General features: G+C 38.5%; 1 protein-coding gene across 20 annotated transcripts in view; it reads right to left on the bottom strand.

Annotated features, from left to right (window-relative positions):
• The window catches only part of ANKHD1 (ankyrin repeat and KH domain containing 1), a 117,087-nt gene that overhangs the window by 91,447 nt on the left and 751 nt on the right, over positions 1-24,889 (bottom strand). For all 20 annotated transcript variants that reach the window (XM_055811361.1, XM_055811351.1, XM_055811353.1 and 17 more), the window contains exon 2: positions 10,356-10,509. In XM_055811361.1, the coding sequence (XP_055667336.1) occupies positions 10,356-10,509 (154 nt within the window). The remainder of the gene's footprint in view (positions 1-10,355; positions 10,510-24,889) is intronic.

Raw genomic sequence — 24,889 nt, forward strand, 5'->3', positions numbered from 1 at the left:
TCATAAAAACCTCTCCTGTTAACTTTCAGTGTACTGTCATTACATAGACGCTGTGTAACAAAACATCCTGAAAGTAAGGTCTCTGGGAATGATAAAACCACCAAAAATCAGGATGCTACAGTCTTCAGAAAAAAAATATGGACTTTATTTTACCATGACTCAACTTGAAGAAAGAATGTTAATGCATCAGAAAAACACACCTCTCTACAAGAACAGTCCAGGGTATTCACACCATCACATCTTTTTATTCTTTGCAGCATCCTCTTACAGTTCAAAAATGAAAAGGGTAGAGAACACAGGTGCATAGATATGCACTTCCACCTAGGCCCATGTCTCTGAAGCTCTGCTTCTTCAAGTGGAGGTTTTGTCCATCAGAGGTCACAGAATCCAACACACGGCATCACGAAGCATAAGTCTTCTGCTTTGTAGCACAATGCAGACGGGAATTGTAACAAGTATTCATCCAATGGGACAGCTTCTGGATGGAGCTGCTTCTCAGAGCAAGCTTGGAAAAGTCCAGCCAACTAAGATTTTACTAAAGCAAACATCTTCCATTATTTCCCTCCATGTCTTTGCTCTTGTCTGCATAAAGACTAAAATGAAGTTGTTCTACCCCTTATTCTGTCTCTACAGTTTAGGAAGATCAGGCACTGGGTATGCTCACTATAAGAGAAGGCTAATAGCCAAAAGCACAGCCACATTGCAGGGTTTTCCTCTTTTTATTATTAGATCTCCCTACATGCTCCTTCATCTGCAGAGATTTCCAAATCAGGCTGCTTGCTTGGTTTTGGCAATACAAGACAAAGCCAACTGATTGTCATGCCAGGTTGGTTAAAATATTCTTGTTCACTGTGGCCTTCCTCTGTTACTCAAAAGCCATGCAATTCTTTGAAAGCAAAGACAGAATTTTAGCCTTTTAACAACTGAGATTCAAGAAGTTTTTTTAAAGAACGTACTCAAACAGGAGTGTCAGCAAATATGCATGTGTGTATAGATATTTACATGCATACACATATATATTTACATGCAGGAATAATCCACTGCACACAGGCATAATTTGTTCTGGTAACAGTTTGCCAGAAAAGTACTGGTAGATCTAAGGTCAAATTCAACTTGTAAACCAAAGACAACAAACTGAGATGTATAAACAAAAGCACAGCTTGCAGGACAGATGAAATAACACTCCTACTCTTCATGCATCAATAGAGCTCAACTTGAGTAATATGACTAATTTGGGGCAACAAGCTATGAAGAACAAAGATCACGTACAGAGACTCCAGAGGAGAACAAGAGCAGATGAAAGTCTAAATAACATGAGTTAAGGGCAGAGAAATAGTTGATGTTATTTAGCCTAAAAAAAGAAAATAATTTAAAAAGAACTGAGGAAGGTAAGTTTGCAAGTTGATTCTAAGTGTGGCTGCATTGAAAGAGGGAACACTGAACTTGGGTATGATGCATAAAACAAGCAGCCAAAGCAACTCCACTAAAAACATACCAACTGCTTTACTACAACTTTCTTCTTTCCCTCGTGAAGTTCTTCCAAAGCAGCTTAGTGCCCCCTCGCTCCCAAGTTACATATTTCAGCATGTAACACTGAGGACTGATAACTCTGAAAAATTTTCTCATCCTAAGGACTGCAGCTGGCTTGGCATGCTGTGGAGCTTCCAGCACTGGAGATAGTTTGTCTAACCGGTTCTTAAAGCCACCCTTCAGGAACAGCACAAGCACAGCTGAATTTGCCTGAGGAGAAGAGAGGAGATAAACCTAGACCTACTGAGATTTCTTTCAGCCCTATTTTTGGGAAGTTTTAAGAAGCTGTACAGAATTTGAGGATAATGTGATGGCTAAGCGACAAGTTAGTAATTGCTGTTTCTGAGATAATGCTTTGTCACACAGAGGAAAAAGTAGTTACAGAACTGCACTGAGCCTTTTGTTCCTACAGCATTTTCTTGATGGATACAACAAGGATGAATTTGTGCAATGCAAAATTTTTTTTAGTTTCCTAGTATGTTTTAGATCCTCAAGTATTTAAATACTTTGTATTCACAAAGAATATAAATGCCATTTTTATGCAAGATGCTTAATGTACTAGGGATTGTTTCAAATCAAGAGATTTAAAAGTTCTTGACTTTCAAAATGAGGTCTTTACAAGGGCAGAAAATTATTTACAACAAGCAATGAAGGTGCTCATGCCCCACTGCAAAAAGCCACTTGCTTCCATAAGTAGAATCAAAGACATGTGGCAGCATATCTTACATAAATTTGTCATTTATCTGGTGAGAACTAGCTTGACTTTGGAGAAATAAGCAGAATTTGATCATTAATGCTATGCATTATGTATTATCATCTGTTTTCCTATAAACTTGCTTAGTGTAATTACTTCCTAAATATACAATAGTAATATTTTCTCAAAGGTAAGTTACGAACTGAAAAAAAGCAACAGATTCACCTGTTACTTTACAGTACATGGTGTATTAATGACTCAGTATAATCTGTTGCTTCTGACACTTTAAAAAAAAAAAAAACAGTATTTAATGCCATTCTAAAACTGATAGAAGAATGTATTGTAGGTCTGCCAACAAGAGCTCAGTTAATTCCTCTTGTGTCCCAAGACACTTGTCACAACACACTAACTAGATAGCTTAAGAAGTTCTTACATAAACAGGTAGCAAGCAGCTCTGCTTCCAATACAATTAATGCTACATCTCACAGTATACTTCCCACCAGCCCCAGAAAAGGCGGCTACATGTTCAGACTACCAATCTGATTTACCAGTCTGTCTAGTACGAAATTAAGCAGCTGGCAGTAGTTACTGCCACCACACTTTGCCATTACATTACAAAACATAAAAAAAAAAAAAAAAAAAAAAAAAAGAAATCTGAGTGGGGAGATTCAGATCCCATCTTCTGAACACTATCAAGCACTCAAAATACTCAAGCTGTTCTGAACACTTCTAAACGCTGTTTTTATTTTTTATCATGCGCTAAGGAAACTGCATGACAGAAATGCAGGAAGTCATCAAAAATACAAACTTCAAAACCAAGTCTGTGTAACTAAGTCTTTTTTAATAAACTATTAATCACGTTTTCTTGCAGGAGGTACAAGAGACACAGGCTTTTCTACCTCCTCGCTCCTTTTTTACTCTCGGATGTACTTAGGGAGAGTTACATTCTGATGAACTCAAACTTGCAAGCATAGTTAACTGCTTCATTTCACAAGGTTACCACCTATACTCCCCTCTTATATAGGCATCACAAAGAATGATACCAGTAGCCATCTGTTTAGAGAGAGAAAGCATGCACACAAATTAAACAGAACACAGAAAAAAATATTTTAACACGCTAAAGTAAGATATATTCTTTGGCTGGTAAGACATTTGGGTCAACATCAATACTTGTGAGATACTAGCTTTCAGGGACCTGTGGTTTAAGCTAGCGTTCTGTATTTTTTCTGTTACCCAATTAATATCACAGACCCACATAAGTAGCTTACCTACAATATTGCTATACAAGATCTTTATTTACCAACTCTAGCACAAATCTCAAGCCAACCAAAACAAAAGCTTGCTTCAATGTACTGTCAACAAACAAGAGTCTTACCAGCTGTCCCACAACAGACCCCTTGTACCCTGTAAGGGGTACCAGCTCCCTAGCACAGTCTGCAGTCCTACACAACCAGCTCTAAGCCAATGGCCAGCAGTAGCACAAAGCCCAGTGTAAGCTTCTGCACCCCACTGCAAAGTGTGAACGCAATCATTTTTACTTTGATAGGTGAAGGAAGCATACATGGTTTTTTGTTTGTTTTTTTAAAAAAAAAACAAACCAAAAACCATCACACACCAAAAAACCAAAACCAACCAAACCACAGAGTAGGTTCTTGTCTTGGTATGGGCTAAATCCCATCTCAATTCAGGCATTACATAAGACTGTCAATAAAGCACTGCTTCTTTTCTCCTGGCCAAACCCTCCCTGCTTTCCTCCTTTGGCTGAGTCTACTCCAGTCACTAACATGACATGAAGTCCTGGAAACAATACCGAAAGGAAAAAAAGTTTTTAACAAGGAATATCCCTGTATTGGAACAGGAGACCAAAGGGGATTTTATCTTGCAGAAGAATCCAACTTGCATGAAAAATAAAATATGGCTGAAGTAAAATAGAAAGGAGAAGTAGAGTTAATAAAAAAATATATCCAGGACTTCAAAAAAACCATGTTAAAAAGAATTGCACAATACTTGTATGGTCATGAAGCACTAGCTGATTAACTATGGTTACTCTGATAGACTTATGTATGACAGATATATGTAGATATATAAATATGCAGACAAAGAGATTGAAGAGTACCCTGGACAATTTTAATACTTCACAGATTAAAACTTGGAACTTTTTGTCTCATCTCTTCTCACTCCCCATTCCTGCTAGAGTTAAAATCTCAGAATCATCTTTGCCAAAGAATTCCAAAAGCAGTGTTCAGATGTGGTAAGGTAACTTAGTGGTCCAATACTTAAACGCATCGGTTAAGTGTTATGACAATAAAACTGTTCTTCACAGCAAAATCCAACTGAGAAACAGCCATAAAATATGAAGCTGGCATATTTAATGCACTTTCAAAGTATGGGAGTTAATTTGACTAAGAGCAGGATTAGAATAGATTTCTTCTAATCTAAAAGTCTACTAGGTTAGAAAAAAACCCTATCTTTAAATCATGCAAAGCTTCAGAGAAATAGAATATTAATAATTCAATTACATGCACAAAATTCAGACAGTTTATCCAACTTACTCAAAAGCACAACAGATCTGTATGTTTCACATACCATATATTCCTTCCCACTCTGAATCTTTAGATGGTGAAGGAAGAAAATGAGCAAGTCACTGTAATGTGCCAGTTTCTCAAAAGGCAAAAGTTTTCCAGTTAACAAGACAGTGGTGATTTTAGTAGCAGTGTAGCTTTGACCTCCAAATAAATGCCTAGAATGAAGCCTATTTGATCTTTCTTAATGAAAACTTTGTCTTATGTTATCAGTATACTGTGTCCATACAACACCAAGTATTTCAGGTCAGATCAAATTTGGGTGAAAACCTTTTGTTGGTTTAAAATAAAAACAACCCACAGTCAAAAATGGTTGGACAAAGGTAAGACTTTTGCCACATTGAAGGCAGCTAAACACAATTCAAATTTGATAGTGCTACATTTTAACAATAAAGTTCCATCTTTGCTCAAATTCCAGAAACACACTCTCAGATTCCCCCCAGTAAAGATCCTGGTTTTCTTTTTTATTCAATAATACTGATAATGTTCTAGAAACATATTTGTTACATTCCAGGAGCACAGAAGTACAGCCATTAAACTGGCAAATATGAATCAGCCGTTTTCTCCAGCCCTCACTACAGTTTGAAGTGGAGCCTGGGTAACCCTTCAGAGGTTAAGTTTCTAAAGGATTAGATGCCCACCTCCATTTAAATCACAAGTTACTTACTCATCAGCCCTAAGAAAAGAGGCATCAGGTCTACAAGTGAATCTTATTGATCATAAACAATGTGATCAAAGAATTTATCTAGCCTAGTCTCTGACACTTCCTAAGGGGCCTCTCTGATACAGGATGAAAGCAAGCTGTGCATCTTTTGAATCTGGCAGCTGGATCACAGGTCTATCTTGTCACATTCAAGCCCCTAAAGCTGGGGGAAACAAATATAACTTACTTCGTATGAACCAAAAAACAACCCCTTGCTGTTAGTGAATAATGAATGGTCTGGGTCACATCATTAAAAAAAACACAAAACAAAAAACAAAAAAACACACACACCACAACAAAAACAAACACAAAAAACCCCACCAAACCCAAAAAGCAACTATGAACAAGTTTGGTCCACAGCTTGGCAAGTGAGTAAATACAGATACACATACACACACTGGAAAGCATTCAATTTTACAATTGCTGAATCTTGCTCTATCCTTTCAGTTTATCCTAAAGCAGGCAGATTTTATCTGGGCCCATTCATACTTTGACCTGTGTTCTGTACTTCCACTAAGTGAGTGATTACTTCCACTTTTTGCCTTCCCCTGTTCCAACCCACCACCACCACCTCATCCTATCAACTTTACAAAGAGCAGTATCAGGCCTTCATGCCTGAATCAACTACTGAAATTCACCAGGTATCAACAGACACTTGTTATTAAAACTAAATTTCTCTTTCACCATTTATACTGCATTTAATTCCCTAAAGTCTCAAATACACCAAAACATCTATGTGAGGGTCTCTTGTCACCTTCAATCCTGTATTTCAACAGAAAAGACTGATGTATACAACTCTGCTCCCTGTTTAAACATAAGGATTGACTACTCACATCTGTTTCATTAAGCAAACCCTTGGCTGAACACAGTTTCTCTCCAAAATACCCTGATTTTCTTCACAAGCTTCTTCATAAACAACAGTAGGACTCCTGAAAAAGTCATTGCTAACAAAAATCTTCCCTGTGTAGATACACAACAGGAATACTAAGTGCTCCAATGCTAGACAAAGTTTCTTTACCACTGCCTTCCGTTATCTATTTTGTGATGCTTCATAGTCAAAGTGCTTCAACATTCAAATTGAGAAGGAACATGCTCAAAAGGTCTGCTGGTAAGGATTCAGGCACTCAAGCTATTTCCTCAAGTTAAAAATTAGTTCAGTAACATTCTATGTCATTTCCCAGAAAAACCCAGCAAAACCACGCTGAAACACTATGAACAGAGTATTTTCACTGCAGGGATTAACATTTTGACATTTTACAACTTCCTGCGGAACTCTGCATTTTGGGTGCAGAATATACCAAACTGTGTTTACTTGACCACATGCTTCCACCAACACATCTCTCTATCCTTCTTAAGAAACAACTTGTACTCCAGAAAGATGACTGCACTACATAAACAAGTCATTTTCCTTTCCTGACGCCTATAAAAGGCGGGACCATAAAATGAAACCACTTTAACCTGTCAAACTTTCCCCAATTCTTTGGACGTGAGTTTGACCCTTTTAAGAACATGTGTTGAGTGACCCATGGAGTAACCAAGAAGAGCAACAGCTCTGAACGGTATAAACATTCATTCATAGTAGCAAAGAGCTCTCATCCTGCAGCAGTCAACTAGCATCCCTAAAAAGGAAATTTAATAGGCAACCTTATTGAAGATCCATGAACAATCATGATTCTTCAGAACTAGAATACTGTTTTGAGAAATCAACAGTACTCTTAACAGTGGAACTGAGTGTTTCTAGCACAGAGCATGAAACCACTGTCAGAATATTATGAATCAATATAACTGCATCCTGAAAAATGGAAATACCTCCAAACAGTATTGTTCTCTTTCCATGGGTTATTTTACCTATAAATCCTTTCTTTGCTACTAGGAGTCAAACTGAAGGAAGGTATACAAAAGACGTGGTTTGTTTAGGATAACTTCCCAAAGAACATGCTTCATGTTTTATTTTATCTTTAATTTCTGAAGATGAAAACAATTCATGATGTTCATAGAACAGTGAAGTCTCTGTCTTCAAAATGTAAAACTAGTTTTTCTGTGAAATTAAACAGCTGTCAGCGATTGTATTAAGATAGCTGTCCATTAAAACACCACCTGTGCTTTGCTTAAACAGATTACAGAAGGAAGTATCATTGTCCAAACTAAAGGTAATCAGCCAGGTTTTCAGAGGCTCTAGTAAACATGAAAAAACTAATCACTGTTCGCATGTACATGTGTATGCACATATGTGTATACTTCCCGTTCAGTTAAGGGGGGCAATTCTACTCAAGGCTATCACCCTCAACATCCAAATGCACAAAGTATTTTATGTCCTCTTAGAAGCAGATTAAACAAGCTAAAAAACTGCAAAAAAACTATTTATGACTGGTAAATACAACACGTAGAAACATTTTTAAGCAGTTCAACTAACCTCTGGCCTCTACACTTGCATATGCAGGCCTAACAAGCTCTCAAATCAAGACAACTCCTTAAAATCAAAACTCCCACAATCTTTAAGAGTGCAACAGTGAAAAAAAGGTAATCTGAAGAACAACCCATCTGGCTGCAGTTGCTAGAACTTACCTTCCAAAAGTAATAAACAGCATGTCCATGGGAGATCTGAGCATTAAAGGATTCATGAAGAATGAGCAAAACTAGTTTTGCAAGTCATACTCATTAAGATCCTAATGACACAGCCACGAACCCTGCATGTGAAAAACCCTAAGAAATATGAAACAATAAATGCAAACCAATTTTCCTCTAGGTTGTAAGAAGTTCGGATTCAAGCCTCCCACAGGAGAGAGCATCATCACAACAAAAGCCACGCTACCCTGGAAATGACATCAGATAATGCCGTAGCTAAACTACTTGTTCAAACAATAGTTCTGCCACCTTTTGCTGCTTTTTTTTTTTCCTGCAAGATTTTTGCTTGCTATCATTAATGCTGGGGACTAAAATGTGACTAAAACAAGAGAAATCACTTGGTTTTGCCAAGCTGCAAAACAATACAAAGTCTCAACACTAGTCTGCTTTGTTTGTTGCCATGACAGAAACCTAGCAGCTCACTGAAGTTTAGAAAGGGTATTTTCAGCCAAACCAGCCAGAGAAATCCAGCAAAGATATTAGAACATCACTAAGAAACACTAGCTTCTTTTTCAAACACTTTCAGACTATGCTTTTTATTCATGAACTACCAGATTCTCAGTGTCTCGTTTAGGTTAGCCTAATGATATTTTTAGTGTTCAAATTCACAGTGGGAAAGACTAGTACTGCTTAACGAGGAATTTCTCAAGAGTGTTGAATTTCAGTCTTTCAATCTCACTCATTCATCAAGTGGCATTAATTTTGTCCAGTCTTTTTAGAGGGAGACGAAGCCCTCAAATAAAAACACTTTTTTTTTATTATTTGCTCTTCTTTCCAGATTCCTTCTGTTCTGCCCATTTTCTACATTCCTACTCCAAGCACTCCAGGAATCTAAGTATGGAAACCTCTGATTATTTGTTTTTAATCTAATCCTGGGGACAAGTGGCCAACCACTGCTTAGAAATGTATTCTCACAGGCATTACAGGAAGCAATGGTACCTGCTACACTTGTTAAATACTGTGAAAACATTTTGAACACTGCAACCCTAGATGTAAGTACATGCCTCAGAGACTGACTGCCCTTGTACCACTAGCCATCAGAAGTCTCCACTGACAATTTATAAAGCCAGCAATAGGTTTCAGGACACACCAGTCATCAGGTACATGACAGTAACTGAAAATCATTTTCATTTTAAAGATGCTTAAAAAGGGATCAGATTATTCAAATTCTCTTACTGTCCAGAGTATCCCAGAAATAGTTTATCTTCCCTGCATAGCAAAGTTTGGTCCCCAAGAGTTACATCAGGATAAAATAATTTTAGGAGACCACATTTAATTAGGCTGCTGCAACTTTCTGCTGACAAAAGCTATGCTATGTTGTAAGTTGGGTTTTTTCAAATTCAAAATGCAAAGACAGCCCAAAGCCTGAGTCCCTTGCCCCTCCTGCTTCCCCAGAATGAAGTTCTCCTTTAAGACTGTAAATAGCTTTACCTCTAAACATCTGCAAGTAAACGCTATTTTATCTAGCTCTTAAGTGTGTTCAAAGCTAAAATTTGAAAACTGCAATTTCAGTACGCTACTAGCAGTCTGAATACGCACCCATAATGATCAAACAGAACTTGCTTCAAAGCAGGTTTTTTACATCTTTTTGTCCTTGGAATTTTGAAACTGAGAAGTAATTTTCAAATCCATTGCCAATACTCACGTCCCAAACCCTCATCTGAGTCACAAACCTTAGAAAGACTTGAAATTAGTCAAGCCTTCACTATAAAAGTAACAAATGTAATGGCACTATGTTCATCTAGTCTGGTTCCAGCACATGAACATTAAATATGTATTTTCCAACAGTCATATCTCAGACCTACAGAATGGAAAAATATATTTGCTAAAGTCAAAACAGAGAAACAAGTAATTCACCTGTAAATTTCTGGACCAATTTATTAATAATTATGTATCAACCAAAGCAGCAGAAAAAACATCATTTTAGCAAGTCTACTTCCTTCTGTTCTCTCCCCTTTAATCTCTGGTAACACATATAATCTCATTTGATCAATGAAATACCATTCAATTCAAATTAACTTTTCTAACTTTATACATACAGAAAGAGTAGACCAAGCAACCCTCAACACCTGTAAGAATTATAAGCTTGTTTTCCATGTTCTGCTCCCCATCATCATGGTAAATTTGCAGACTTGTGAATACTTCACTACGATCAAAATTTACAGGTTGCCAGATCTATGTGCAAATTAAGTTCAGAAAAAAAAATATACAAGGAAAGTACCTGCTGCCTCCAGTAAGGCTTCTAGTCTTGCTTGTGTTTCTGGATCCACAGTTCTCAAGTCCGCACCTTCTGCAGCACTCGATAAGAATAGCTCCGATGTGGTTTTAAGTACTGGGTTATCAAGATCTTCTTGGTCCAAAATAAATGATTCAACCTGTTTGCCAAGTTACAAAAATAATTTTACCATTTTTGAAGTTTTATGCTAAATCTAAAATACTAGAAAAACCACCAAAATAATTTAACTGTACTATCATAATCATGTTTTAACTGTAGGTTATATTATGGTTTTTATATATATTATAATATGTTATTAAATATATATATATAAAATGTAGATTATAGGACAGCTATAAAAATCATCTGGTCAACTCACTGAAAAGGTAGTTGAAATCACAAAAGAAAAACTCTATATGGAAAGGTTTATTGTAAAAATTACAATTAACAAGATCTTAAACTATAGCTAGGGCAACTCAGATTAAATATTGAAAAAGTGATAAGCATGTTTGGATAGTTAGCTATAACAACAGACTGCCACAAAAGCATCTTCTGTCATCAGAATTCTGTCTACCTTGTTATTAAAAGAAACCCTATCAGTAATGACTTTAGTATGAACCTACACGAGAGCCAGGGACAGACTGAACAGTTTCCCGAGGTGCTCTTCTGTTCTATTTTAAAAGTCATTTCAACTAATGTAGCACAAAGATTTTGTTTGTTTTGAGTAGAAACATGGTAGTTGACTAAATTCAAAACGAAAGTATCTGTTTCCATGCTGGCACTTGGTATTACCCCCAGTTACTGTTTTCTAGGCAAGAACAGACACAAAGAACAATTAAGCAAGCAGGTATTCCCACTGAGCAACAATAACATTGTCCCACCAGCAGCCCACATGATCTCCAAATACAAGCTTGTGGAATTGCTCAACACATCACACTGTAGTTTTATGACAGCTTGCCAGAGTAAACAAGGAGGATACCCGACTCGTACTCTCATTAGAGCAGAACACCCCTTCAGATTCTGTCCCAAGTACAGGCATAATTTCCTCTATTTTCAGCAATACTTTTAAGATAAAACCACTATTTCATAATTAGACATTATCTGTTCAACGCTACTGGTGACCTAAATATGCCATAGAAATGAGAAATGCTCATTATACAATCACTACTGCCCTTCCCACTTCATGCCCCAGTCTCATCTTCCTTTCTCTCTTTTCCCCCCTAATACTTCCCCCTATCTTTCTCCCACCAGGAATAACTACCACCATATTCAGCCCTGTCACACAACACCCCACAAAAACTTCAGAAAGGGATAGCTGACACTTCAAAAAAAGTCGAGTCAGGCCATCTGCAAATTTATGAAGTGCCTCATTGTGTGAACAACATTAACAGGAGTCTGGAGAGCTACACAGCACTGCTATTCAGGAGCCAACTTGTGTTAATTTCTTCCTCTTTTTGATATGTAAATGTTCTATAATGTTGTCCCCTGGTGTCCAAGTCAATTTGTGGGTGCCCAGTGAAATGCACTGCTAACATATGGAATCCAATTGGCATCAGGGAGAAAGAGTGGCTTTTAGGAACACAGAACATGAGTGGATATGCATATCTCAGTGGATATGCACGATATTGGCTAGCTTACAGGTATTATGTCTTGTGTGCCAAGGCACAGATACTAAAGCTAAGAAGCAAGATTTCTAGATTAGTCCAGACAACAGTCCTAAAATAAGATAAATGTCACTGTGAGAAAGAGCTGAACATTAAACACATAGAAAATTTACTGGCCTGAACAAGTGGTACACATTTTTCTACAAACAAAGAAGAGCTATTTACAATTCACAGCAAAATGTACCCCTACAAAAAGATTCCCTTCTGCAGAACTCAAATTCCAGGTTATGTCCACCTAGCCAGCTTGAGGATGCCCTGACAGCATAAGCTCTGATGCAAAACTGACTTCTGGAAAAATTCACCCTTATATACAGAAGTACTTCAGTTTTTCATTTTCTCCCCTAAGACTACAAAACACACTCTGCCTCACCAATATGCTAGAAATATTATTCCTATCACAACAATGTTTGTGTGATCTGGTGACCAACAGAAAATCTCACTGTGTACCTAAGTGACTATTTATTATATATAGCTGAGAACTACACACAAGAAATTTTATTAGATGCTAATGGGATATTTTTTTTCTTATTCAATTACACCACTTTTGAAGTGAATTTTGAAATTAACAACTTTTGAAGACACACCAAAAGGGGTAAAAATGCTACCTACCACTGAAGCAGCTGCACTTATGAAGAACAGATACTGCAAAATCTTTCAAAGTGGCTTCTGGCAAGCCTTAACTTTCGATCTCAGGAACAGCCAGACAACACCCAAGCAAAAGTAAGCACATCAGCCTTGCATCAACCTTCCAGAAGCTGTTGCACTGCAAGTTTTAAAATTTCATTTTTTGACACTTTGGTAATGGTATGGACCATTCTCTTCCCGACTGACACCGCCCCAAGCTCTAACATATATATTTACAGGCCAGTATCTGCGACAATACACCTCTTTGAACCTAAATCAGTGTTAATTCACCATCCACAAATACCCTATGAACTTACAAGGAATTCCTCTCTTCCCCCAACAGGAAGTGTATTTTGCTTACAGGAAACTAAAATTCTGTCTTTTGAACACTGATTATGCAAACACTACTTAAAGTGAAGTACAGATACAGCTTTTACTTAGGGTACAAATGGGGTAGTATCAGTGCAGTGTCTTCTTTTCATCTTACTGCCTTTTCTGCCCTTCTTTAGGTTTGCAACTGTACTTCCAAAGACCTCACACATTTAAAGTCTCACACAAAAGTCTTGCTTCATATACATTATCTTAATCTTAGTCTTATACTACAGCAAGAAAAGTCAGCTGCTTTCATTATTGCGGCACATGAATTTTTAGGTTTTTGTTTTGATTTTTAGTAAGAGCTTAATAACCTATCAATAATACAAATATAACTTGAGTGTGAAAATACAGAAAATCCACATGCAAAATCTTAAAATAGCTGTACCATTGCCAGTCTCCCTGAACAAGTTTCAATGCATTTTCAAATCAGGATGTCTGACATCTCTGTAAATCAATGCAGTTTCTCATGCACGAAGACAAGGCTAGAGAGGATGAACAGTTGGATACCTTATCACTGATAACCAGAGTAAGAAATTAAAAAAAATAATTATTCAAAATACTCCAAATATACCAAACAAATTTTAATTTTTAAACAAAAAATAAACTGGGGAGGGAGGTGAAACAACAACAAAAAAAAGAAAAAGAAACAAACCCCAAACCAACCAGATTTCATGTTAGCATTCCTGGAAGACTTAATATACTGCTCATATGGCAAAACTTAGGCACTTAGGCACTCTGCTCTATGCTAATCAGATCTGTAGCAAGTGATAGAGTAACCAGTCACTGTACTATTTTTGGATTATTTTGCGAGCTGCTTCAGGCAGTTAATAAGCATCTTACTTGGTAAGGCTCATTAGCAACACATGGATTCAAGACATTATTTTAACTGCCAAAACAATTGCAACTAGGAGCAATTCCCAACCAAAAACCAAAAAAAGCTGCTAGCTGCACAGGTCCTGAGGACAGGGCACTGAATGCAGAACATCAACGTACTTCACTAAAGCATCATATTTTCACACTCATGCACAGGAATGATGGACCTTTCCTGAAGTTCTGCCAAGGACTGCAGCAGCCTCACAGCTCTGCAGATCCAGTTACACCACTGGTTCTTCCCTCCATAGCAGCTATATTCACAGCTATTTGGACTCAACTATATCAGTATTTATATGTCAGTACCATGACTGAGTTTACCTCAGGTCAGGGGTATGTAAAGGCGACTTTGCAACCACTAACATCACATCTAACACTAGCAATTCTTACAAGATGGGCAATGACATACAGGGTTAGAAACACATTTCTAATATTAAGTCTAAACTGATCTTTCGTACATTGCACTACTGCAGAAAAAGCACTTTTCCCAGAATAGCCAGAACCTGCTCACAAATAGCCTGTTATTGACACAGGCTATAAACCATGGAAAAGCTTCTTGCCGTAGCTATACCAGCACCTCCTCCTCCAGCAGGCAATAGGCAGCAGCACAGACAGCTCATTCCACCTTCTCCTTCCATTTGTGCCAACTAGTACTTCTGGGAAGGACAATCTTTACAAGAAGCGTCCACAGAAAAGAGAAAGCTGCTGTTAAAGCCTCCTATTGAACTTGCATTTTCCAGATATGCCCTGAGCTATGAACACTTTTCAGGAGTAACAATACTGCTTGCTCTGTATTTCTGGAGAGTCTACAAATAATGAGTACGTGACCCCTTGACTGGGACTCCTAAACTTCTATTTATTAAGCAAACAAACTACTCTTTTTTTTCCTCTTTTGTGTTAGGTAACCCTTCATAATTATTTCTGTAGAATTCCATTTGGACATATGGCTAAATACAACTGAACGTACGCAGAGGTACCTTGGCTTCCTTTAAGGCTAATACAGGCCTGTAAATCAGGCTGAAAGTTCATGGCTATGAAGTTAAAATTGGTCATCTATATTTAAACGATTTTCACTCCATAATTAACAAGATGCGCAACGCTATTAAGATCACACCAAGAAGATGTCGTGGTTTTGTCTGATAAACCCAATCTCTGATACTTTACGTTTCGTGTCCTTTATTACATTGAATGCCAATAACTGATTAATGCTTGTATTGCTGCTCTAAAAGTACTGGAGAATACTGATAGGATGTCAGACACCATAAAACTAAACCAGGGGTCCTCAAACTTTTTAAACAGGGGGCCAGCGCGCGGATTAAGTGGCAGGCAGTCATCCACAGCTGCTTGGTTTCCCCCCCAACCCCTGGTGGGGGGCTCCGTAAATACTGGGGGCTGGATTGAGGACCTTGGGGGCCGTATCTGGCCCGCAGACCATAGTTTGAAGACCCCTGCAGTAAACAAAGAATGAAAATTAGTTTTTATTTCAAATTTAACATCAAACGCCTTTAAAATCCAGATATAAAAAAATGTCCACTTCAAAACCATTAAAAAAATAATTATTCCAATGAGAAAGTGAAGTGAAGGACTATCACTTACATGACACTTAGGATCGTCCTGTGACAGATGCACCACTACATCCCTGGTGTAGATATCACACCACCAAAAGGCCTGGCTTTGGTTTACCTTAAGGCATACTTTTACACACACACACACAAAGACACCCTCCTGCCCCTGCCCCCAGCCACGCTAGTCAAACATTTTTGAACCTACTTAAAGTATCTTCCTGGCATTACTATTTCAGTTTCAAGAGATGGCATAAAGGAAGAAAAAAACACACACAAATGCAGGTGTTTTCACAAAACCTTTTGGTGGGACTTCAGTAACACTGCCTCTTCTTGGTACTTCAAAGCCAGAAAAAGAAAATATCAGAGAAGTACTTCAGAGTCAACACACAGGAACAACATACAATCAATTTAAACAATTCAGTCATAATTAACGACATAAGACCACGCCCACTCTGTTAGGCCTGAACTGTAATTTCTGAAGACTTTAACAAAAAAAGTTTCAGGCCAAGAAAACAGAAGACACTAAGATCACTGAATTGCCAAGAGATCATCTTCCAGTGGACCTTGTGATTACAAAGTATCCTAACAACTCAGGGGAGTTACACAATGCTTGGGGACACCACCACCTTGAACAGAGAAAGTGTAAAAATCTACTAACAATAATTTCTGCTCACTGCTCATCTTGTGACAAGTCAGGCAGCTATCAGCCACTTTCATGGGTTGATTTAACATATCAAAAAGGGAGAAAATACGGGGGGGGGGGGGGGGGGGGGCGGGGGGGGGGTGTTCGGGGAAGGAGGGGAAGCAAGTGGGGGAAGCAAATACTTTTCCAGCACTTTACTGAATTTCACAGACTTACAAAGGGGCTTGATAAACTAGAATATTATTCTTCTATGAATAGCAAGCCATTAGATCAGATCAGCTCTCTTCAAGGCTACAGATCTGACTGCCCCACACATTTAAGCAGACCTGTTAGTAGCTGAGCTGTGTACAATAGATTTTGCAGGCAGTAAATTAGACTGGGAGGGTGGGAAAGAGGAGGGGTGCAAATCTATTTAGTCCCAATTACAATAGGAAGTTGACTAACTTGAGGCAGAATTACCTAAAGGCCAGCCTTTACTCCAATATACATTAAGCAGTTATCAGATAATGAAACAAGCAACTATAGGATCTGGGCCGTAGTAAGTTAATTTCAAAACACAGGTTCATTTTGCAAATGCTGCTATAGACACAATGCAAATAAAGATGGACACAACTCTATGCTTTGACACCAGAGACAAGGAAAATGCCTCTCATCCACACAGTGCAGTCCAGAAGTCTGACTTTTGTGTATAAAACTGTGCCATATGTTCTTGATGTGTTAGCACACACATAAACCCATCTCAGCATTAACTTAAGCCGACTAAAATGATGGGTGAGACAACTGGCAGGAAGAGAGGCCTGACATTTGTACAGCAGCTCCTCTCTGCTCAGTCTTGCCCCATCAAAGGTTCTCAAGCCTGGCAGCTCAAATCACTAGTCATTTCTCAAAATCATGTCTAATATTTGAAACATGCAGATAAAACATTAGTTCTGGTTTATTGTTTTATGAGACTACTCTTCTATGCCAGAGATTGTTAATCCTGGGTTTTCAATTTTCTTGCATTAAATGCATAAGCAGGCATTCATGAGCAAGCGTCTGTCAAATGGTTCAAGTAAATTTAACCACTTACCTAATTTCTCTCTTAAGCAATCACCTGTCACTAGATATCCTTATAACCAATTTAAGTAATTTTGAATACTAAAAACTACACCTTATCACACACCTCTGGACAGAGCTGTTTGATTTATGGTTCTTCTACAAACAAGAAATCTCCAATTCATTTTTATTAAAACACTGTTCCACAACAGTAAACCCAAGATATAACTGCAACCCTAGTTAACCCTCAAAAAAACCTAAGTCACAGAACACACAGGGTGAGTCCTCTTGGGTCAAGAGGCTGGCAACATAAAAAAAGTTTCTCTGTATAGCAGAAAAGAAAGCATTATTTATTTCAGTCACTACTGAAAAAAAACCAAACCAAAACAACCAACCTGTTAAAAACCAGACTACAGCCATCACATATTCAATGTCTGGTAAACAAAAATAACTATGACCAAGTTTTCCTGATGTACAAAAGAATCTTTTGCAGCAAGGAGCTGCCATTTACAGAACTGGAACTGACAATCTAAGTATATCCAAAATTCACATGAATCCCAGTAAATCAAGTGCCTGTTCTTTGTATGTACAGTCTTCATACTGAAGAAAACCATTGAATGGAGACCAGCAAACCTTACTAAAATAGCAATTACACAAAGCACTCCTTATTTTCACGTATTCTATCTCCGCCCACTCTAAATTATAAATTTTCAGTGCTCTATCTCCTTTACGTGCTTTAAGATTCCCTTCTGCCCCCTATTTTTTCTATCTAATAATCCTGCACCTCTTCTTTCCTCATCTCAAACCATGAAACAGCAGGTGTAACAACATTCTTATTTATTAGAATGTAAAATATAATTGCTGCATTAATTTTGCCAGGGCTTTCAGGCTGGGATCTTCGGTCAAGTATTAAATCCCAAGCATTAAACTGAAGTGAAGGAAACTTCAAAACAGAAGATGAATAAATGCATTTGTTTGCCGATGCAAAAGCTCACACCCATCCAAGACAAAGTATTCTAAGCCACCTTCTTGGGAATGACCTTTTAAGATCTCTTGCAAATCCAAAGGGACACCGCAATTAAAAAAACAAACCAAAACCATACAAGTGCATATGATGAACATAGCCCAGTCTAAAAATTCAATAATCTGTTCCCAGGCCAAACTACACATTTCAGACAGAAAGGCACCTCACATTTAAAGTGACTAACTGACTTTAAGTTATCTGGAAACTTACATCAAACTGAAAATCATATTGGGCTTTTTGCTAGTCTCAGAGCTGAGGCTAGTGGAAAGGTAACTATTTTTTCAAGGCCTGTATAAACAGGTTTAAGGATACTCTACTACTGCAAAACCAGCAGAAACAATAATCTACTGATCCATCAGTTAGCCATTTAAAAGAAGCTATAATAATGAATAACACAGCAGAGATCCCCATCTAAAGTATGACCCACTGAAAACTCAAGTTGTAGCAGTGAAAGGGCTTTAAATTATTTAATTTTAGAAAAAGAACCAGAAGATGTACATGTATATAAGGTATTGAGTTTACCTTAACAAATCCTAAATGTTAAGCATTCACTTCATAGACTCCCTCTTCGCTCAGTTACCTTATGATGATGTGGATGAACACATGCTCTGACTAGGTGACTCTCTGAAGACACCATGATGGAGGAACACAGGACAGAAGTAGACCACTCAGCCCTAAAAGCTGATCTCCTGTTTTCCCTTGATTTGAAATATGACTGATATACTACCCACCCACCATGCGACACCATTAGTTTTATTCATGATTTTGGAGCAGGAAGAGGTCAACAGAGCTGGGAATTCTCCTAGAAGAAAATCTTCATTAATTAGTAATCTCTATTTTTTTACTGAAAGCAAGTGACAATAAGTTATGGACCTAACTGAAACTTAATGCCCATGAGATGTTTAAACAACCAGAGAGGTGATCCTCAGCTGGCCCACCTTACATTAGCCAGTAAAACATCCATTTTTTCACTTGACAAACAGGGAATAATTTTTCCTGCAGGACAGGTATACAGTTAGGTAATTTTCAAAACCTCCCCTGGTCAGAAGAGCCAGTCACACACACAGTCCTTCTCACTTACCACCAGCATTCTGACAAACACAGTAACTCAACAATGAGCAACCCCCTCAGTCAGGGACACTTTTCCTTCAGATTCTGAGACGCTTTGGAAGAGCTAAAGATTAAAAGAAATTCGGAAAACAACATGCATGACTCCCTATTAAAAGTAAAAGGCAAAAATGAGTGAGTGGTCTCATCCCACAAAAAGCAATGAAGAAGTCACAGGATCCAGCGCAGGACCAAGTCTTTTACATCTTATGGTAGTAAGTGTTTTCGATACACATTTGAACAGAAGATGCAGAACACCACAAAAATTAGGAAAATTTTCTAGTATTTTATGAAGACATTAAAATAATCAATGTTACCTAGGAAAATATTCTTAAGTAATGAGTTGCAAGAGTAAAAGGAAGACATTATCCTGTGATAGGAAGTATTTCCATAAATTTCACTTGCTCAGCATTCCTCAAAAAATACGCAAAATGAAACCTGTGCACCTTCACAACAAAAAGGGAAAGCTAGTTGTCAAGAGGGAAAAAATACAGCAGCTGTCTATTAATGAGGTTTTAAGTGGGAAACAAATCTAATAACGGTTCCTTTATCCATAAAAGTCAGACTTGCCTCTGTTTTAAATCCAAAAGTCACTATGACCCTCCAACAACAGCTTAATACTTCTAAGGAATCTTCCTATGTTACAAGAACTCAAAATGACCTATTAAGATCAAAGCTATGCAGCCTCCTCACCTGCAGGGTCTATACCCTAGTTCTGAACTCCTTCAATAGGCATGCCAATTCAATAATGTCGTTACTCTCAGTTTTAAAAAGCCAGGCCACATGCATGCACAGAAAAAGATGTGCCTTTATATTCCTCTTACCTCCACACCTACCCTTCTTTTAAATAAATGTCACAGGGATGGTTTAAGCTCTAAGCACAGGACAAAGTTCCCACAGCATCATCCAGCTGTCCTTACAGCTGTATTTCAGGGTCCTCTGAGATGAGGGAGGAGAGCATCCCAACATCAAGCCCACAGCAGAGCAGCTGGGTAGCCCCAATAAAAAACAAGAACTCATGATTCACCAGCTGTAGTCTTGCCTTGCACTAATGCTCAAAGGAACACTTCCCCCCCTCCCCCAACTGTTACTAGTTGACTGGTAAAACCTATGTGCAAATTTGTAACTAAATATAGATGTTCTGCTATATTTGTTAAATCTCTCCTTACCAAGGGGTTGCACTGCATATTTATATAATTATACAATAATATTTCACATCTTTACTTTCTACACCTATCACTAGAAAATGGCTGCTGACATTTATTTTAGGTCATGTACTCAACTGGGTCAAGCTGCACTGAAGGGAAACTGGAGTTCTGCAAGAAACTTTAGAAATCAGTTCATTTTAAAGTGTTCTTGAATAGTAACTATTAACCATAACTAGACAGATGGTTTTTGGCTACCACAGGCTAGGCTTTCAAAGTTACTGAGATACCTAACGAGATTTTTACAAGAATAAGAGGCCTAATCAGGCTGGGAATGAACAAACACCCTACTAACCAGCTCTCTGCATCCTTAAGCATCATCTCAATACTTCTAGAAATGTGAACCCATTATCCTTCAATGTTTTCTAATTGGTCAATAATTTTTGAAGATAATTTTCCATTTGGCTCCACCTCTCTCTTACTTTCAGCTTCAAAAGGGCTAGCCAAAATAAGAAAAACATCAACTTCTGAACTAAAACTTAAATTTTCCAGAGAAAAGACTTTTCTGCCTAATATTATTTACCTGGTTTTGCATCAACTTTGAGTTTTATTCCTTATGGTCAAGAAAATGTTGCTATTAACATTATTTCAAATATAATACAGAAAATTAAAATGCATAAGCATTAGATTATTAAATTAGCCTAAGAAGCCAAAGATAATTGTATATGCCATTTAAGAAGCAGTGCCATGGTAAGAAGATTCACTAACACAGTAACAACTTTAATAGACAACATCGCCAATTTAAAACAAACTACCCAAGTATTTACTCTGAATTCAAAACCCAGTTTAAAAATTAAGACCTCAGATTTGGGGCAGGTCAAAAACAAAAGATTAAGCCTCAGATAAAATCTCCTAGTACTGAACTGATCTGGAATGCATGCCATTCGACTATTAATTCTACTCATTGTAGGAGGTAGGTTATGTCTGATTTTTAATTATGCTTTATGTAAATATCCCCAGAGGCTTATGCAATAGGTACAGGCTTAAGTAAGGCAAGCTGGTGGAGGCAGGCAGCCTGCTCTGGAAAGGGAAGCTGAGAGCTGAGCTGACTCCATAGCCAAGGGGTGGGTGAGCTCCAGTTACCATTGAAGGCCTCCAAACCCTGGTATTACAGAACACAAGAGACTTGCTACATTCATATGCTCACCACCAAAAGCCACTTACTGAACTGAGCTCCAGGATCCTCTGGTACTTTTGTCAGCACAGCTGGCTTCTCCTACTTGATTTACAACAGATCAGCAAACCACACAATCCTGTGAGCACTAACACTGCCATATTTATCACTTGCTTCAACTCTATTTCTACAGCCCAGTTTTCCACCACAAGTTTTTGTTAAGAAATTGCATGCTCTGTGGCCAGAAGCCCTCAGCCACCAAGGACCCTATGCACATCACATACATGCACTATTAATCACTGCCCTGCCAGCATGCCTTCACCTTGACCTACAGGCTTCACAACTAGTATGGAGGAGGCTATTTAATACTCATGCCTTTGGCACCACTTTAAGTGCCAGAAAAATTCACAAAGAGTGGTAGTAACATACTTAAAATTACACCAAAATCTCACTCTAAAGTTGCAGCATGTGTCCAAATCCTCACCAAGTTTAAAAGGCAACCATGCAACTACTTACACCAAGGTCAAAAACACCTCATCTCTCAGACTGCAACTAGTGGCAAAAATTTCTCTGAACGCATGGCTTCCACACTGTTTTACACAGAAACAACACAAAGCCTCCTGGCTTCACCCCTCCATGCCCAAAGGCATGCTTCAGCTTGCAACTGTTTCTATTCGCATGTGATAATGTTAACTGGTAATTCTAGAAAATATTCTGTACAGCTGCATTTAAATTTCACCTTGCAGACCTGATAACTCATTTACACAGGATCAACTTCAGACCCTGCTTTTCCAACAAGCAGCCTGGTGATTACCATTAAGTGGACACTGAGCTAGGAAACCAGAAAGCTTTGATTTCACTCCCAGTTCTGCATGACAGGATAAATGCAGCATGTACTCTTCACTGTCTTCACCTGTAAAATGGGGACAGTACTCCCACTGTAAAATACTGGAAGATCTCATGTAAGAAATGCAATATATTTTTTAAAAAGTTAAGCTAAAATATACTGCTCTTTTCATTCTGTAGATAAATATTTAATCATACACTTTGTCCTGCGCTTCTCTGATGATTTTCTGTTCTACTTAATTTGCCATTTTGACTAATCCAATTATTTTAGCATAATAAACTCAGACTAATACAAGGATACCTAAATACTGCTGCAGACACACAGCAGAACCTACAGAATATTGTACCACTATTTTTATGATTTCAAAAGTAGAGAAAAGAGTACAGATCAAGGCAGCATGGCAAATACTTTATTTAATTCTTCCTTCTACTTCTCACTAATTCCACTCACTGGTAATAGCTGAAGGCATACACCCAAATCAGTGACTCATGACACAAGACCACAGTCCAAACAGTCACTGGGTTTTCAAAGCAGTGCTGTTCAAGATTTGCAATGTTCCATCCCAGGAGTTTAACTGTTGTTAAAAAACAACAAAACACTGACAACAGGTGCTTCTTTAGTTCTCATACACACAAATTTAAAAAAAAAAATGGAAAAAAAATTCACTCTCGATCCTCCCAGACATACCCCATAGTGCAGTAAGGCAGCACAGAGGCAAGGCATAGCCTTCCCACCCATGCTTCTTCCCCAGGTTATGCTCCACAACCAGAAACATAAGACAGAGCTCCCCAGGCAATTTCAGCTTCAAGATTAGCCCAACTCCTCTACTGTGTTCTGGAAATCTCCAAGTGTTTTAATTCCAAATTTTTATTGTTAGCATTATTATTACTACTACTACATACTTTAAATAAGAAAGCTTTTCCCAAGTTTTTCACACAAGTAATTTTGCTTTAACAACTGTCTGGGAACCTTTACTTTTTTGACCTCAATGCCAACCTCCCAGACATTCTTTAGAATAAGCTTTCTTAATACTTGCCATTAGTCAAAAGACCAATACAGTGCTTCGTAAATACCTTTGCTGTTCAATCTTCACATGCTTTAAGTAACGGGGTGAGTTCAGGAGAGAGAAGCTTTCAAAGCAGACCTCTGCTCACCTCCTAAAAAGCCACAAACACTCTGACACAGCCCACTCCCCAGGTTCTGTAACTACTGCTTTGTATCTTCAAAGACAGATCAAAATGTGACATAAAAGACATCCTAGAGAGCAGAAACTCGTTAATTACTTGCACCCTATTCCATCTACAGTAGGCCTTCCAGCTCCCCAAAACAGGTACATACTTGAACACATAATCTCATACCATCCGATGTTCAGGATACTGATCTCACAAGGAACTTTCACACTAAAGCACTCATCTGTCTGATCATTTAATTTTTAGTTTAATGTCCTGCTGTTAATACAATTTTTAATGTAGGTTAGGTGGTCCCAGGCAAAGCGCCTGACCCACACACTTTGTGACCACACAAAAACCCACAAAGCGCACATGTGGGTCTGCGTCAATTCACTTTTTTACTCTGCTAAGACTTGTCAGTTCAGGTTCCAGGAGGGCTGGACAAAAGAACGTCATCAAAGGAAGGTTAAAAATTTTGACACAGGAGGACGAATGCAGGCTCCACTCCCTCCAGTTCTTCAGATGAAACGTGGACACATACCAAAATACCCAGTCCTGGCCCCCAAAGAAAAAACGGTATGCATTGCCTTGGCTACCATCTTCTTCCTCCTGCAGAAGCACACAGAAGTACAAAACACTGAAAACACAACAAGCTTGCAAGTGCTAGCACTGTCTCCTGCTTTCCATGAAGACTACATAAGGGCCACAATGGCAGCTGTGATCTCAAGTCTTCTTTCTAAAAGAGGCAGCGAAAGAAGTAATATTCACCCATTGGTGTAAGATGAGTGGGCAGCAGTGACAGATAAGAGCCTTCATTTATCTTCTCTCCCTAGGCTACATGGAGCAGTATTAGATCCAAGTTTGCAGGCCCAACAGCACTGTATTTGAATTCGGACAAGGCTCCAGCTCCTCCCCCACACCCTTCCCTTAAAATTCTCTGCAAGTTTAGCAGATCAAAGGAAGACACCTCCATCTCCATTTTGTCGATAAGAAATAGTTCTACTGCATAAAAGTGCACGCACGCATGTGTATATATGTATGTGTGCGAGAGAAGAATTTAGCAGTTTGGGAATCTCATCTCCTTCCTACCGACCCCACAGCAGCAATACCAGCGGCCGGAGGCTTTACTTTGTTCTCCGCTGGGCGGAGGACCTCACCTCCCTCTGCGAACCTGGTTCCAAGTGGGAAGCACTCCTCGAGGTCAGGAGGCAGCAGCACGAGAGGCATGTCTCCCCCACCCCCCTCACGCAGAGAGGCGGCGAGCAGAGGGCCCGTCGGCCCCGGGAGAGCGCGGGCAG

This window comes from Falco peregrinus, chromosome 8 (genome assembly GCF_023634155.1).
Source record: "Falco peregrinus isolate bFalPer1 chromosome 8, bFalPer1.pri, whole genome shotgun sequence".
Lineage (NCBI taxonomy): Eukaryota > Metazoa > Chordata > Aves > Falconiformes > Falconidae > Falco > Falco peregrinus.